Consider the following 14,899-nt stretch of genomic DNA (forward strand, 5'->3'; position numbering starts at 1 on the left):
GAAGAATTAGTGAAGAAAAGTCCGAGTACCAGTGAAAGTGATTCATTTACATTTAAAGCGAGCAGGGGTTGGTTTGAAAAGTTTCGTAATAGAACAGGTATTCATCGTGTTACTAGGCATGGGGAGGCAGCTAGTTCGGATCAAATTGCAGCCGATAAATACGTGGGGGAATTCGATCGGTACATAAATGAACAAAATTTGATCGCACAACAAGTCTTTAATTGTGATGAGACTGGGTTATTTTGGAAGAAAATGCCAGCCAATACGTACATTACCAAGGACGAGACGAAGATGCCAGGTCACAAGCCAATGAAAGATAGGCTAACATTGTTGCTGTGTGCAAATGCAAGTGGCGATTGCAAGATCAAACCCTTGTTAGTGTACCACTCGGACAACCCCCGGGTGTTCAAACGAAATAATATTTGTAAAAGTGCACTACCAGTTATGTGGCGCTCGAACACTAAATCTTGGGTCACAAGACAATTCTTTACTGAGTGGATAAACGAAGTGTTTGCCCCCCAGGTTAAGGCTTACCTCATTGAAAAGAGCTTGCCAATGAAATGTCTTCTGGTTATGGACAATGCTCCTGCACATCCTCCAGGTCTCGAGGATGACTTGAAAGAAGAATACAGCTTTATCAAAATCAAATTCTTGCCCCCCAATACTACTCCCATACTCCAGCCCATGGACCAACAGGTCATTTCAAACTTCAAAAAACTCTATACCAAGGCCCTTTTCAGAAAGTGTTTTGAAGTGACCAGTGACACGAAGTTGACCCTAAAGGAATTCTGGAAGGAACACTTCAGCATCCTCAACTCTGTTAACATGATTGACCAAGCTTGGCGAGGTGTGACCTATAGGACATTGAACTCTGCCTGGCGTAAGCTGTGGCCATCATGTGTCACAGAGAGGGAGTTTGAAGGTTTCCAACCAGAGGCGGGTCCAAGCACTGCTACCCCTGTAATTTCTGATGACACTGATGTCGTTGAGGAAATTGTTGTCATGGGCAGGAGTTTGGGGCTTGAGGTCGACAAGGATGATATTGATGAGCTTGTAGAAAGCCATTCTACCGAGTTGACTGTGGAGGAATTGTTGCACCTGCAACAACAACAGCAGCAGGATCTGATTGTGGAGCAGGAATCTTCAGAAGAGGATGAGGTAAGGGAGGATGTTCCAAGTTCTCTCATCAATGAAATTTGTTCCAAGTGGGCAGATGTGCAGGCTTTTGCTGAAAAATACCACCCAGAAATTGCAGTAGCAAACCGGGCAGTGCATATGTTTAATGATAGTGTCATGTATCATTTTCGAAGAATACTGCAGAGGAGGAAGAAACAATTAACAATAGACCAGTTTTTCACAAAAGAAAAGAAAGCTGCTACATCAAAGCCTGTTTCTCCTCCAAAGAAGAGACAAAGAAGAGAAGAAACCCCTGAAATAGATCTGCCCACCCTTTCATTGGAGAGAGAAACAACTCCTGAAGGAGAACTACCCCGCCACATCATGGAAGGGGACTCTCCTTCCAAGCAGTAACCTCCCCCTTCCATCCTCTCCACATCCATCCCTGTATGCCATCGAACCGCTGCTCAAAGGTATGTTCACTACAGTACAGAAAATGGTTTAAAATTGTTTTATTTTAGTACAGTAAATGGTTTAAAATTGTTTTATAGGATTTTCTGACCAATTTCATACACATTTAGATAATTATTGTTGTTTAGGTACACGTTTTATTAATATTTTGGGCCTGTTCGAGTGCTTGGGAACGGAATAGAATATATACCATTATTTCTTATGGGGAAAAAAAATTCGGTACTCGAACAAATCGGAGGTCGAACACGGATCTCGAACGGATTATGGTCGAGTACCGAGGTATCACTGTATATATATATATATATATATATATATATATATATATATATATATATATATATATATACATATATTTAAATATATATATATATATATATATATATATATATATACATATATATATATATATATATATATATATATATATATATATATATATAAATAAATGTTGAAAATCAACATGATGTTTGGTTCAATAAACTCAAACTTTTACCTCACGTAGGTATTGAACCCCAGTCTCTTCAAATGAAAGAAAATCTTGCTATTAAATTAACATTATTGATAAGAATAATGAATAAATTCAGAAATTAATCAACTGTAGTTTTCTTAAAAGTTCATTAAGGAGCCTGAAAAGATTGTTATATATAAGCGTGCAGAAAAAAAACCCTTCGACTTTAGAAACGATCAAAATGAAGGTGTCTGTCCGCAAAGTACCCAGGTAGTATTGTCCCTTGTTTTAGTATTGGTAATTGGTGATGACTTATCGTCAGTAGTTAGACGAATTTCAGCATTGGAAAGCCTGAATCCCTTGGTCACACTTATGCAGATCAGCATACATTAGCACTGGAGCAGGGAAGACAATATATTTTTTTTTTCTTTTAATTCCTTGTTCTAGCTTTTAACAAGAAAATTCTAAGGAACCGGGCAACATATTAGCCCCAAAAATGTAGTTTCTGGGCTCGAACCTGTGCCGCCCAGTGAATAAGCTCCATTTAGCACTTATTCTTAGGTAATTTACTGCTAAATATACCAGAGAAAAAATGTAAAGGAGTGCTAGGTTAACTAGCTCGCTCACCTATTGGTGTCGGTATAAAATTGGGCGTATATTCCAGAGGTCCCGCACTATTTAGATTAATCCACGACAGAAAACCCCAATAGAGGAGAGCCGTTCAACCTCACTCGGTACTACTAACAATGCATCCGCTCAGAACCCAACTCCTTTTAGCACGACGAGTAAAGTAACCCGCATTTTTGTTGTGCTCTCGATTTTGGTTATTTTCCATTGAATTATGGCTTCTTCGTCGGTTTCCCAGGAGACACCGTCTAAGTTAAGTACCAAGCTGGGTTTTACTGTGTTTTGAGCAACCTAGATCGTTTAATATTTATATTATAGGAGTTTATTCTCTTCGTTCATACCGATCTTGCTTGATTTCACTACAGTTGGTACTCCTGTTTTTGAGAGCTTTTAATTTTCACTTGCGGTGTTACTATGTGTATTATTTTTATTATCAAATATTATTTGTTATTGTGAATATTCATTATTTAGCGTTTAGAATCCTGGTGGTTCAATTTTTGGGCCGATATCATTTACGTATCGTTATGGCGGCCGACCTTCGTGCTAGGCGGCAATGTTATTTTTAGCCATCAGGTGTGTCTTTTGTGATTTGATTATTATGTTGCATGCCTTGCCCAAAAATTTTCTATGTGTTTATTCATATATGTTAACGCTATTATTATTATTATAATGAATATTTGTGCCATTACTCCGTTTGATCTGTCTGGTTGGGGATCGTCAGTTGGTAGCCCTGCTGCCTCGTATCACGTGATCCTCCCCCACGCTCCCCCTCTAGCTAGGTGGGCGGCTAGGCTTCTCCCCCCTCCACTAAGGGACCGTTGCCTTCCCTCCTTTTAGAGGGGGTAGTTCAGTGTTTATGGACTTTGTCCTCCGGGTGGCCCGGCGGGTTCGTCTCTGTCTAGTCTGGTTGGCCACCGGTCAACAGAGTTGGATCCCGGTGCACCCTATTTTATATTCACTTTTCATTCTGGCTTATGTTATACGAAACCCTCCGGGTTCGATTGGCGGTTCTTAGCTACAGTTCCGCCCCCCTATTATTTTATAACATTTCCTATGATGATTATATATGACAGATCACTACCCCGGAGTCCCTAAATGAATTGGTATTGGATATACTTTTATTTCCCGGCCCGGGGTCTACCCCGCCCCGGGAAATCAGACACCATGTGTCTTAATTCCTTGTTATTGCATCCTTTTTTATGCTCCCGGCTTGACCGGAATGGATTGCTATACTTTAGTTTCAAGTTAGACTTATGTTTAGGCCCGGGTCCTCCGGTCCCGCCCCTATGTAAGAATATTACAGTTAAGCTCTAACCTTGCGTTAGACCTATGTTAGGCCCGGGTCCTCCGGACCCGCCCCTACCTAAGAATATTACAGTTAAGCTCTATTCTTGTGTTAGACCTATGTTAGGCCCAGGTCCTCCGGACCCGCCCCTACTTAAAGAATAGTACAGTTAAGCTCTAATCTTGTGTTAGACCTATGTTAGGCCCGGGTCCTCTGGACCCGCCCCTACTTAAGAGAATTACAGTTTCTCATATACTATTCTTTTTATAGATGGTGCATTGTCTGACGCCAGCCTGTGCAGCTGTTCTGCACCAGCCTTGTGGCCACTCCGTCTGCCGATCTCACGCCCCTTGTGGGGTTCAACTGGAAGACGTTGTGGTATGGCACCCGGATAACTGTGTGATTTGCTTCGACCTCATCACTACCCTTGGATCTGACTCGGTGAGTCCCGTTGGCTATATTGCCTTCTTATTTAATTTACTATTAGTAAGATATCTATGGTCTTGAAGGACCATTGGGAGTCTCCCTTTTATAATTCCCACTATTATTTCAGGCATCCCCGGAGCAAAAGTCTGCGGCTCGGGCCACACTGAAGGTGTGGGTTGGTGGGTTTGCCCGGAATGTGAAGTCTAAGCGGCCGTACGTCCTATCTGAGGACTACTGCACCATGGTTTACCCCAACGCCAAGTCTTCAGCTGCTGTGGCTAGGCATGTGGCAGCTCCCATCATTGCCCACATTGATGCCACTATAACGGGTCTCATCGACCCAGAGCAAGATCCATCGGACGCCCCCGGAGGTCTGGAGGACAATGTTGCCTCCATGAACCTGGACGTCGAACCAATGTTACTAGACGAGCCGGATACAGGTAGGGTGGTAAGTGAGGCAGGTGTGTCCGGCGCTGAGATTCCTATCCTCAGCCCCGCTCTTTCTTCTTCTTCTGATCGCTCTTCTTTTCTTGGATTTTCTGGGGACCGTGATTCGTCTCAACGATCATACCCGGTTCCCCCTAAGGATAAGTCTACTTCAAGGACCTTACCCAAAGCTCGCAAGCCTCACAAGACTTCTCATGGCTCTAAACATTGTACGAACCCGTCTTCAAAGACCTCTGGTTCCTCCTCTAAGTCTCACGACCCGGGAGTCCCTTCCGCCCCTCCTGCTGCTAGCCCGGGCCTTTCCGAATCAGCCATGCTTCGCATCGTGTCGGAGATGCAGGCAAAGTTGGTTTCGGAGATGCAGTCGAGGATGGACACGATGTTCTCTAACTTCGGTCAGAGAATTGGGGCTTTAGAGCAAGGAGCTCCGGAGAGAGTCCAAAGCTCTCTCATCCCGGATGCCTCTAAGCTCCCGCCGTTTGCCAAGAACAACCCCTGGCGGATGGCTCTTCATTCCCCGTTCTCAGACGGAATGTTGACTCTGGAGGGCCTTGGCACTCGTCCTCTAGAGGACTTTGAATTCTTTCCTCCTGGTCTGGCATTTCCATTTCATGGTTATGCCAGGCTTACCGAGGAAGCTTTAGTTCGATTAGACAAGGTCCCCAAAGAGACGGTCATCTTCCTGAAGGAGCAAGCCCAATCTGTTTGGGCCAGATTTTTGAACGACATCGGCTGCACTAACACCATGCTGACGCCTCATAAAAGCTCCTTTACGATGTTCTTAATGGACAAGAACACCTTGACTCCATGCGTCAATAAGGTGGCAGAGCTTGCCTTTCAATATGCTCTGGAGGAGAAGCCCTTGCCTCCCATCCGAGAGGTGGATCCAATCTCCCTCCTTCTTCCCTCAGGTATTGAGTGTTGGGACAACGTCCATACCACCTTTACCTCCGGCAAGCTTGCAGCAGACTGTGCCTCAGTCTTGTTTAGTGAGAAGCTTCCCCGTCTCCCGGAATCCCTCATTAAACAGGAATATGATTCCCGCCTACGTGTGGGCCGTACTCTAAACCTGGCCACATCCACGGAGTCGATAGCCTTGACTTACGATACGGAGAGTATTTTTAAGTCTCTCAACAAGGCTACGTTACAGTCTTTATATTATGACTTGTATGACTTCGCTACTGCTAAACGCAGATGTCGCAAGCATGTCCTAGCTGAGGCGACGATTAGGCATGAACCTAATAAACTCATCCGGTCCTCCTGTTGGGGTTCAAATCTCTTCCCCGAGGATCTCGTAGAGGAAGTCTTGGCGGAGGCCACTAGGGTTAATCAGAGCCTTAAAGCCCGTTGGGGTTTGACCCCTAAACGCAAGTATGACCCCGCAAATTATCAAGCCCGGGGTAGGAAGAAGCTTAGACCATATACCTCCACCCAGTTCAGGCAACAGCAGAGTGCTTCATCCAACTTCCGGCTGCCTCTTCCTCCATCTTCTGTTGTCCCTGCACAGCCTTCCACCTCTCAGGCTCCTTCGGATGACTATGTCACCGTTCTGCTACCTAAGAGCCAGCTTTCTGGTGCCTCCGCCACTTCCCCTGCCTTTAACCAGTCTTACGAGGCTCATAGCTCTTCCCAGAGTTATGGTAGAGGTAGAGGCTACCACCGTGGCTCTAACCAGAACAAAGGCAGGGGAAGAGCCTTTCGCAGAGGAAAGAACTTCCGAGGCGGACGTGGAGGCAACTCCTCAAACCAATACTGAGGTGCAGCAGGTAGGGGGGAGGCTTTATGCCTTCCGCAACAAATGGAGGTTCAGTCCCTGGGCGTTCAGTATCATCTCCAAGGGACTGGGGTGGAGTTGGATTCAAGGACCTCCTCCGAACAAATTTCGTCAACATTCCACTCCGGACCTGGTCGAATTTGTCCAGGATCTTTTACAAAAGAACGCCATACAAGAAACGAAACATCTGAAGTTTCAAGGTCGGCTGTTCAGTGTCCCGAAGAAGGATTCAGACAAGAGAAGAGTGATTCTAGATCTATCCCTTCTCAACTTGTCCATTCAATGCGACAAGTTTCGAATGCTTACCGTCTCGCAGGTGCGGACCTTACTTCCCCGTGGGGCCGTCACCACCTCTATCGATCTTACAGACGCCTACTATCACGTCCCGATAGCGAGACACTTCCGTCCGTACCTAGGCTTTCGCTTAGGGGACAAAAGTTACTCCTTCAAGGTGATGCCTTTCGGGCTCAACATCGCCCCAAGGATCTTCACAAAGCTTGCAGAAGTCGCTGTTCAGGAACTCAGGAATCAAGGGATTCAAGTAGTAGCCTATCTGGACGACTGGCTCATTTGGTCAGACACCTCCCAAAATTGCCTAAAAGCCACTCACAAAGTCATCCATTATCTTCAATCTCTAGGCTTCCAGATCAACTTCAAGAAGTCCCGTCTTCTTCCAAAATCGAAGTTCCAATGGCTCGGCCTGCAATGGGATCTTATATCTCATACTCTGTGTCTTCCCAGACCCAAGAGGTTAGAGATTGCAAGGAACACCAAACGCTTTCTCAAAGACAAAGTAAGTTCCAGACGACTCCAAGAGAGGATTCTGGGGTCCCTTCAGTTTGCCTCAGTGACGGATCTTCTTCTGAAGGCAAAATTGAAAGATATCAATCGTGTCTGGCGTTCGAGGGCGAACCGGAAGCTCCGGGACAGGAAAGTCCGTCTTCCTCCCATTCTACGGGAAAGACTTCTTCCTTGGACAAGAGCAAACAGTCTGTCAAAGTCAGTTCCCCTTCGATTTCCGCCTCCGGAATTAATCATTCACACAGACGCATCCTTATCAGGTTGGGGCGGCTATTCTCAGCTCAAGAAAGTTCAAGGTCTTTGGACTCCCTTGTTCCGCCATTTTCACATCAATGTGCTAGAGGCCATGGCAGTTCTTCTAACCCTGAAACGTCTCGCTCTTCCCAAGAAACAACACCTTCGTCTGGTCCTCGACAGCGAAGTGGTGGTCCGCTGCCTCAACAGAGGCGGGTCAAAGTCAGGGCCTCTGAACCATGTTCTAGTAGCCATATTCTCCCTAGCAGCCTCGAACCGTTGGCATCTTTCAGCTGTCCACCTGGCGGGAGTCCGGAATGTAGTGGCAGACGCCCTGTCCCGGACCTCCCCTCTAGAATCGGAATGGTCACTCGATCTAAAGTCATTTCGGTGGATTCTCTCTCAGGTTCCCGGTCTCCAAGTGGACCTCTTCGCCACGGAATCCAACCACAAATTGAGAGTATATGTGGCTCCCAATCTAGACCCTCAGGCTTACGCCACAGACGCCATGTCACAGAATTGGGACAACTGGGAAAAGATTTATCTCTTTCCCCCGGTGAATCTTTTGCTGAAAGTTCTAGACAAACTGAGATCCTTCAAGGGACAAGTAGCCTTGGTCGCACCCAACTGGCCCAAGAGCAACTGGTATCCTCTCCTGCGGGAGTTGAGACTATACCCTCACCCGATACCCAATCCGGTTCTGTCTCAGATAGTACAAACACGCATTGTGTACGCTTTCTCAAACATTCAGAGCGCCCTAACTTTATGGACTTTATGAAGTTTGCGGCTATGCATGGTGCCAATATTGATCCTCAAAACACCTTGTTCCTAGAATCGGATAAACGGGATTCCACCATCCGCCAGTATGACTCTGCAGTTAAAAAGTTGGCAAAATTTTTAATAGACTCAGACGTGAACTGTATGAACTTGAACCTTACAGTCACTTTCTTTAGATCTTTATTAGAATCAGGTCTGGCAGCCAATACTATCACCACTATTAAATCGGCTCTGAAAAAGATCTTCCTAGTGGGTTTTAACATAGACTTAACCGACTCTTTGTTAGCTTCAATTCCGAAAGCTTGTGCCAGACTGAAACCGGTTACTCGTCCTACCCCGGTGACCTGGTTCCTTAATGACGTACTCAAATTGGCTTCTGATACCATTAACAGTTCTTGTGATTACATGCCCCTTCTCAGGAAAACACTTTTCCTGGTGAGCTTGGCTTCCGGGGCAAGAATTTCTGAATTGGCAGCCTTGTCGAGAGACCCGGGTCATATTGACTTTCTGCCTTCAGGAGAGGTCCTTCTTTCTCCTAACAAATTCTTTTTGGCTAAGAATGAAGACCCTCAAAACAGATGGACCTCCTGGAAAATTGTTCCCCTCACGCAAGATCCGTCTCGGTGCCCTGTCACTACTCTTAGGTCTTATTTATCCCGGACCTCCTCTAACTCCTCGGGGCCTCTATTCGTTAGAGAACAAGGCGGTACCATTACTATTAAAGGGATCAGGCAACAAATTTTGTATTTTATTAAACAAGCTAACCCTGACTCTTTTCCTCTTGCACATGATATCAGGGCGGTTGCTACCTCGGTGAACTTCTTTCACCACATGAATTTTACAGACCTTTCCAGGTATACAGGGTGGAAATCACCGTCAGTGTTCAAGAAACACTACCTTAAACATTTGGAAGCCCTAAAATTTTCTACAGTAGCCGCAGGGAGCGTAGTTACTCCCAAGTAACTCACAGGTTAATGCCTTGACTCTTTATCTCTCCCTCTTACCTGCCTCATTTATACCCTATTGTATTCGTTGGTCTCGCACCTGAATACTGTTATTATATTTGTAAATTTTATGCTCCTGAGTATCTGTATATATTATCACTCACGGCATTATTATACCTACCTTATTGGATTTATGTTCATATTTAAGATACCCTTATAATTGTTTTTTGGTACTCATCTCTGATTAAAAGCATCCTGTATTTCCCTTACGCTTATGTTTTTTCCTTTATTTTGCAAGTTTGGTGACATTTTTCTCTTGTATAGATTCACTGGGCGGCACAGGTTCGAGCCCAGAAAAGGGATTTTGACGTAGGAAAAATCTATTTCTGGGCGAAGGACCTGTGCCGCCCAGTGAACCCTCCCAGCTCCTCTCCCTTGGAGTCCCCAAACTTTGGGTGCTAAGGAGTTGGGTTCTGAGCGGATGCATTGTTAGTAGTACCGAGTGAGGTTGAACGGCTCTCCTCTATTGGGGTTTTCTGTCGTGGATTAATCTAAATAGTGCGGGACCTCTGGAATATACGCCCAATTTTATACCGACACCAATAGGCGAGCGAGCTAGTTAACCTAGCACTCCTTTACATTTTTTCTCTGGTATATTTAGCAGTAAATTACCTAAGAATAAGTGCTAAATGGAGCTTATTCACTGGGCGGCACGGGTCCTTCGGCCAGAAATAGATTTTTCCTACGTCAAAATCCCTTTTTGCAGTTTCTCTCATTTCTGTGTGATTTTCTTTTTTCATCATGGTCAGTGAAAATCTGTATTTAAAGATGTTAGTATTGGTGGTGAAAAATTTCTAGGATTCCTATAGTAAAGTGATATCAACATTTTATGGTACTGTCATTATTTTCATTGCTATTACAGTTAATATATGATACCTTAATAACTGTACCAGCAAAATTGGAATTTGCTATAAGAACTGGACAAGTTCTGGCTAGTTTGGCATTTTTTTTACCTTCGCCAGCAAAGTTGGAAGGAGGTAATGTTGTCGCCCTGTTTGTGTGATGTGTGTCTTTGTTTATGAACAGTTTCCTGGCCACAATTTTAATCGTAGAGCAATGAAACTTGCAGGGATTATCTGTTATGTAAAAAGCTGGAAATAATTAATCACCGTCAAGCAAAATGTCCAATTCATGTAATCAGCCATAAGTTTGGACATCATTGTCAGTCTTCAAATTTGGTTCATATTTGACTGTATGAAAATCCACGACAATTAATACATGTTAAGGACGAAAGTCAAGGTCGAGTCCAAGGTCAAGCAAAAGATCAAATTCCGGTCATCAACCATATGGCCTCAATTTTAATGTAAGCAATGAAACTTGCAGGGATTTTAAACTGTTATGTAAAGAGCTGAAAATCATTAAATTTTGGAAGGTCAAAGGTCAAGGTCACAGACAAGCAAAACATCCAAAATCAGCCCAAAATGTCGGGAAATGAGTTGCCGTGGCGTAGGTCTGCACTCTCAGAGTGGTTTTCTAGTTTATATGGTTAATGGTAGCCTGGGGCATAATAACTTGCATATTAGTCAATTAAAATGTGAAGGCTCATTCTTACTCTAACTCCATTGTTTACATTTGGGAGACTGATGGTGAGTTAATGCACATGCATTGCTTGCTTTTGCCAGCTGTTCTGTTTTTCATATGACATAATCATTACCTGGCTTTTTTAACAAATTACGAGCTTCCAAATATTTATGCACATGTTCCCGGATGTTGTTCTACCACAGCCATTTTTTTTCCACACTCCCCTCCAGTTTCAGCTCCACCATCATTACATGAAGACGTTTCAAAGAGGGAAGTATGATCTACTTTGAAATTTCATCTATTTATTTTTAAATTTGATGTAATTTCATCTATCTCGGTAATTGATTATGATGAAATCGTTCTCTGTTCAGTGTATAGCTATTGTTGTTCATGTAAAAGTAAAAGAAAAACCTTGAAATAATGACCGACAATCTGTACCACTTGCCAGAACATGGGAGCAGTGATATAATGATAGTTTTGCGAGCGCAGCGAGCCACAGCAGAGCAAAAACCATTAGAAGTTTGAAAATATATCTCCAAAATAATGACCCATGAGGCTTGCAAGGGCAGCTCAACATGTACTGTACCCCTTGCCAGAACATCGGAGCAGTGATGTAATGTTAATTTTGCGAGTGCTGCAAGCTACAGCGAAATAAAAACCCTCAAAAGTTTATAAGTAAATTTTGGAAATAATAACCCACAGAGCTTGAGTATGCAGCTCAACATGTACCACTTGCCAGAACTTAAGAGCAGTGATGTAATGCTTATTTTGCGAGCGTAGCGAGCCATGGTGGAGCAAAAATCATGAAGAATTCTGATACTGTTCATTACTTTTCAGCCACTTACATGACCCATATATTTTTCCAACTGCTCATCTCTTGAGTTTTGGCATTTCCCCCCCCCCAAAAAAAAAAAAAAAAAAAAAAAAACCTGGTTTCCTATTGGTGTCCTCCATGATTGTCTTTATATAAGGGAGTCCACAAACTCTAAGATAGAGAGTAGAAAAAATATATAGTTCATGTATTTGGCTAGAAATTAAAGTACTGTATCATATACAGTATATACTGCTATTACTGACTATATTTCCACATTCTGATGGTTCAAGCCAAACAACTATAAGTGGTCTAAAATCTTTCATAATATAGATTTGCAAAAATATTAAAAATAGACAAAAGAGGGAAGCAAGGGGTAAAATATTCTTACAAAATTTTGTTAAAGAAGCCCTATTCAGTATAAATCTTAAGTTGTAACTGTATTTCAGTCTGGCTGCATTGTGGCTGATTCTCAGTGAAGTCATTCATCGTCTCAAAAGTTACTGGGGTCATTCTTCTCGACGAGATGGAGAGGAACTGGAACTAGGCGTTGCTTCAGCTGTACCAATTCATGAGTTGTTTTCAGAAATTGATGCTCACCTTATGAGGAGAAAAAAACTCTATGAATTGCAGGTGGGAATAAGTTTTATATTAAAGTTAGTGTGAGTCAATTTAAAATTGTAAATTGCTGCTGTATATTGCAATAGTATTTGAAAAAAGACCCCTATTTTATGATAGGGAACCGATGTTAGTACTCTACTCTTTCAGGTCAGATTAATTTAGCTATTTATGTGCACATTACAATACCAGAGCAAGGTTTGACGTAGGATTGCTTAAACAAGGTATTGATCACAGTTAGGAGCAGTATCTTTCCTTGGTAACTTAATGTTCTAATTAAAGTTAGTTATTTCAATACTTACTTAAAACTCATGTGCTATTAATTCTTCATATGAAAAACTTAACTGAAATAAAAATGGAAATGAATAAATTTACACACGCGCACACACACAATTACCCCCATATTTGCAGGGGTTGGGGACCAGACCATGAATAGGGTAAATTTGTGAATGCTTAAGACTCCACTTAAAGAGATGCCATTATGAATAATTTAAAATCATTTTAGAATAGTTTTAAGAAAGAAATACTGAATGTGGCTCATGAACACAAGTTACGCACAGTACAGAACAGTACTGTACATATACGAAATATACTGTATGTACTGTACTTTATTAATGTTACCCTTACTGTAGAGAGGTATGCTTTATGTCATGCATAACAAAACCGTGTTCTTTAACTTGCTCATATTTCTAACAGTAGCTAATTTATTGTATAGTTATTCAAGTGGGATTCACTGATGATATGGGCATCACAGACTATCTATTGTGTTTGCTTTTGTGATCGTCGTATCAGTAATTTTGCAGTATTAACGTAAATAACAATAACGTTACCTATGGCTGATAAACAGATAACTAGTGATAGTACAATGAAGCGCACGATTAATGGTGATACTGCTAGTAGTGTGAAGAAATGGTAAGCCATTTCAGTGAAAATGGAAGCAGCAATTTTCAAGAAACCAGATATTTGTGAGAAGAAGGCAAATATTGCTTGTATATATCAAGAAAATTGCTCAACAATAGGCATGATTTATAAGACGACAACGAGATATACGATGACGGCGAATTATCGCAAACGTCAGGTAACTCGTCTCCATCATATCTCCATCTCTGCAAGAAATGGTTTAAAAATGTTACAGTCTATCATTATATTTTATCTAATATTTGCAGTACAATGCACTGTACTATAGTAATGCCTCAAATACGAAATTAATTCGTTCCGGAGTGGCTTTTGTTTTGTGAAAATTTTGTATTATGATTCACGTTTTAATGTAAATCACCTAATTAATTCCAAACCCTGCAAACACACCTCATTAAATCTTATAATAAAGCTACAGTATAACCAATACATACAGTACAATACTGTACATATGCAAAATATACAGTACCATATGTACTATATTATAGAGAGATAAGTTTTTATTATGTATAAACAACCTATTTTTTTTTTTCAACTGAGCTCATATTTTTAATATGTAACATTTTATTCTCAGCCTGGGTGACGAATCTCTTTTCATATCTTGAAAATTTTTTCGTAATATGAGGCCGAAAAATCTTTGCATCTTGTTTCGCATCATGAAAATTTTGTATGCAGATACATTCGTATCAAGAGGTATCAGTGTATATATTTTACTGCATCATTTAATGTAGATGTGTGAGAGAGAGAGAGAGAGAGAGAGAGAGAGAGAGAGAGAGAGAGAGAGAGAGAGAGAGAGAGAGATAGATAAGCTGTTGAACAGTAATTGCATGCACTGTTTTTGTTTGTTTCTTTAAAAGAAACAATTTTTACCAAGATATTTATGTTTATAGTTTATAAAATAAGCTATATTTCTTTTTAAGAAAGTATAGAAATAAAACAATTTGTGAGCTACAGCAATGTTTACAACTTCGTCAATGAGATTATGTTAGCATACCATCTACTGCCATCTTGGCAAAATACATACAGCTACTAAACAATCCTAAAGGAATGTCTTTACTGTAAAGATAAAATTAATTCTTAATTTTATTTTACTTAAAAACACAACTATATTATATGATTATACTGAGCACATTATGTTATTAAGTCAGTCCTTCCAAACTTCTATAGTATGTAAGTAGATAAAATCATATGATTATTAAAAGACATTAAAACACCGACAGGCAAAACAGATGGTTTTTTTTTTTCAGTTATTGTGGCTGTATGGGTTTATGCATAGTAATACCTTGAGGTATGAGTTAATCCATTCCGGGACTGAGCTCGTATTTCAATTTTCTCGTATCTCAGATGAATTTTTCCCATATAAAATAACTAAAAACAAATTAATCCGTTCCCACCCTCTGGAAAAAACCCTACAAATAGTACATTAATGACAAAAAACATGTTTTTAATTGTTCTAATCAACATCCTACGCTAATAGAATAACAAAGGCTATGAACTGGTTATGAAATGTAACATTATTATGGAGCTCTTACCTACGAGACAGACGGTAGTGGCTAACGGCGGTGTGTGTGGAGGAGGAGGAGGGAGAGAGGACGGGGAGAAGAGAGACTTGACGATAACACGT

General features: G+C 41.7%; 1 protein-coding gene and 1 long non-coding RNA gene across 2 annotated transcripts in view; both read left to right on the forward strand.

Annotated features, from left to right (window-relative positions):
- Nucleotides 1-14,899, forward strand: part of LOC137641336 (uncharacterized) — a 386,962-nt gene that overhangs the window by 228,379 nt on the left and 143,684 nt on the right. The gene's annotated exons all lie outside the window — the stretch shown is intronic.
- BBS9 (Bardet-Biedl syndrome 9) overlaps nucleotides 1-14,899 on the forward strand; it is a 196,429-nt gene that overhangs the window by 136,447 nt on the left and 45,083 nt on the right. Inside the window, exon 13 of the mRNA XM_068379472.1 lies at nucleotides 12,192-12,375. Coding sequence (XP_068235573.1) covers nucleotides 12,192-12,375 — 184 coding nt within the window. The remainder of the gene's footprint in view (nucleotides 1-12,191; nucleotides 12,376-14,899) is intronic.

This window comes from Palaemon carinicauda, chromosome 1 (assembly GCF_036898095.1).
Source record: "Palaemon carinicauda isolate YSFRI2023 chromosome 1, ASM3689809v2, whole genome shotgun sequence".
In the NCBI taxonomy this organism is placed as follows: domain Eukaryota; kingdom Metazoa; phylum Arthropoda; class Malacostraca; order Decapoda; family Palaemonidae; genus Palaemon; species Palaemon carinicauda.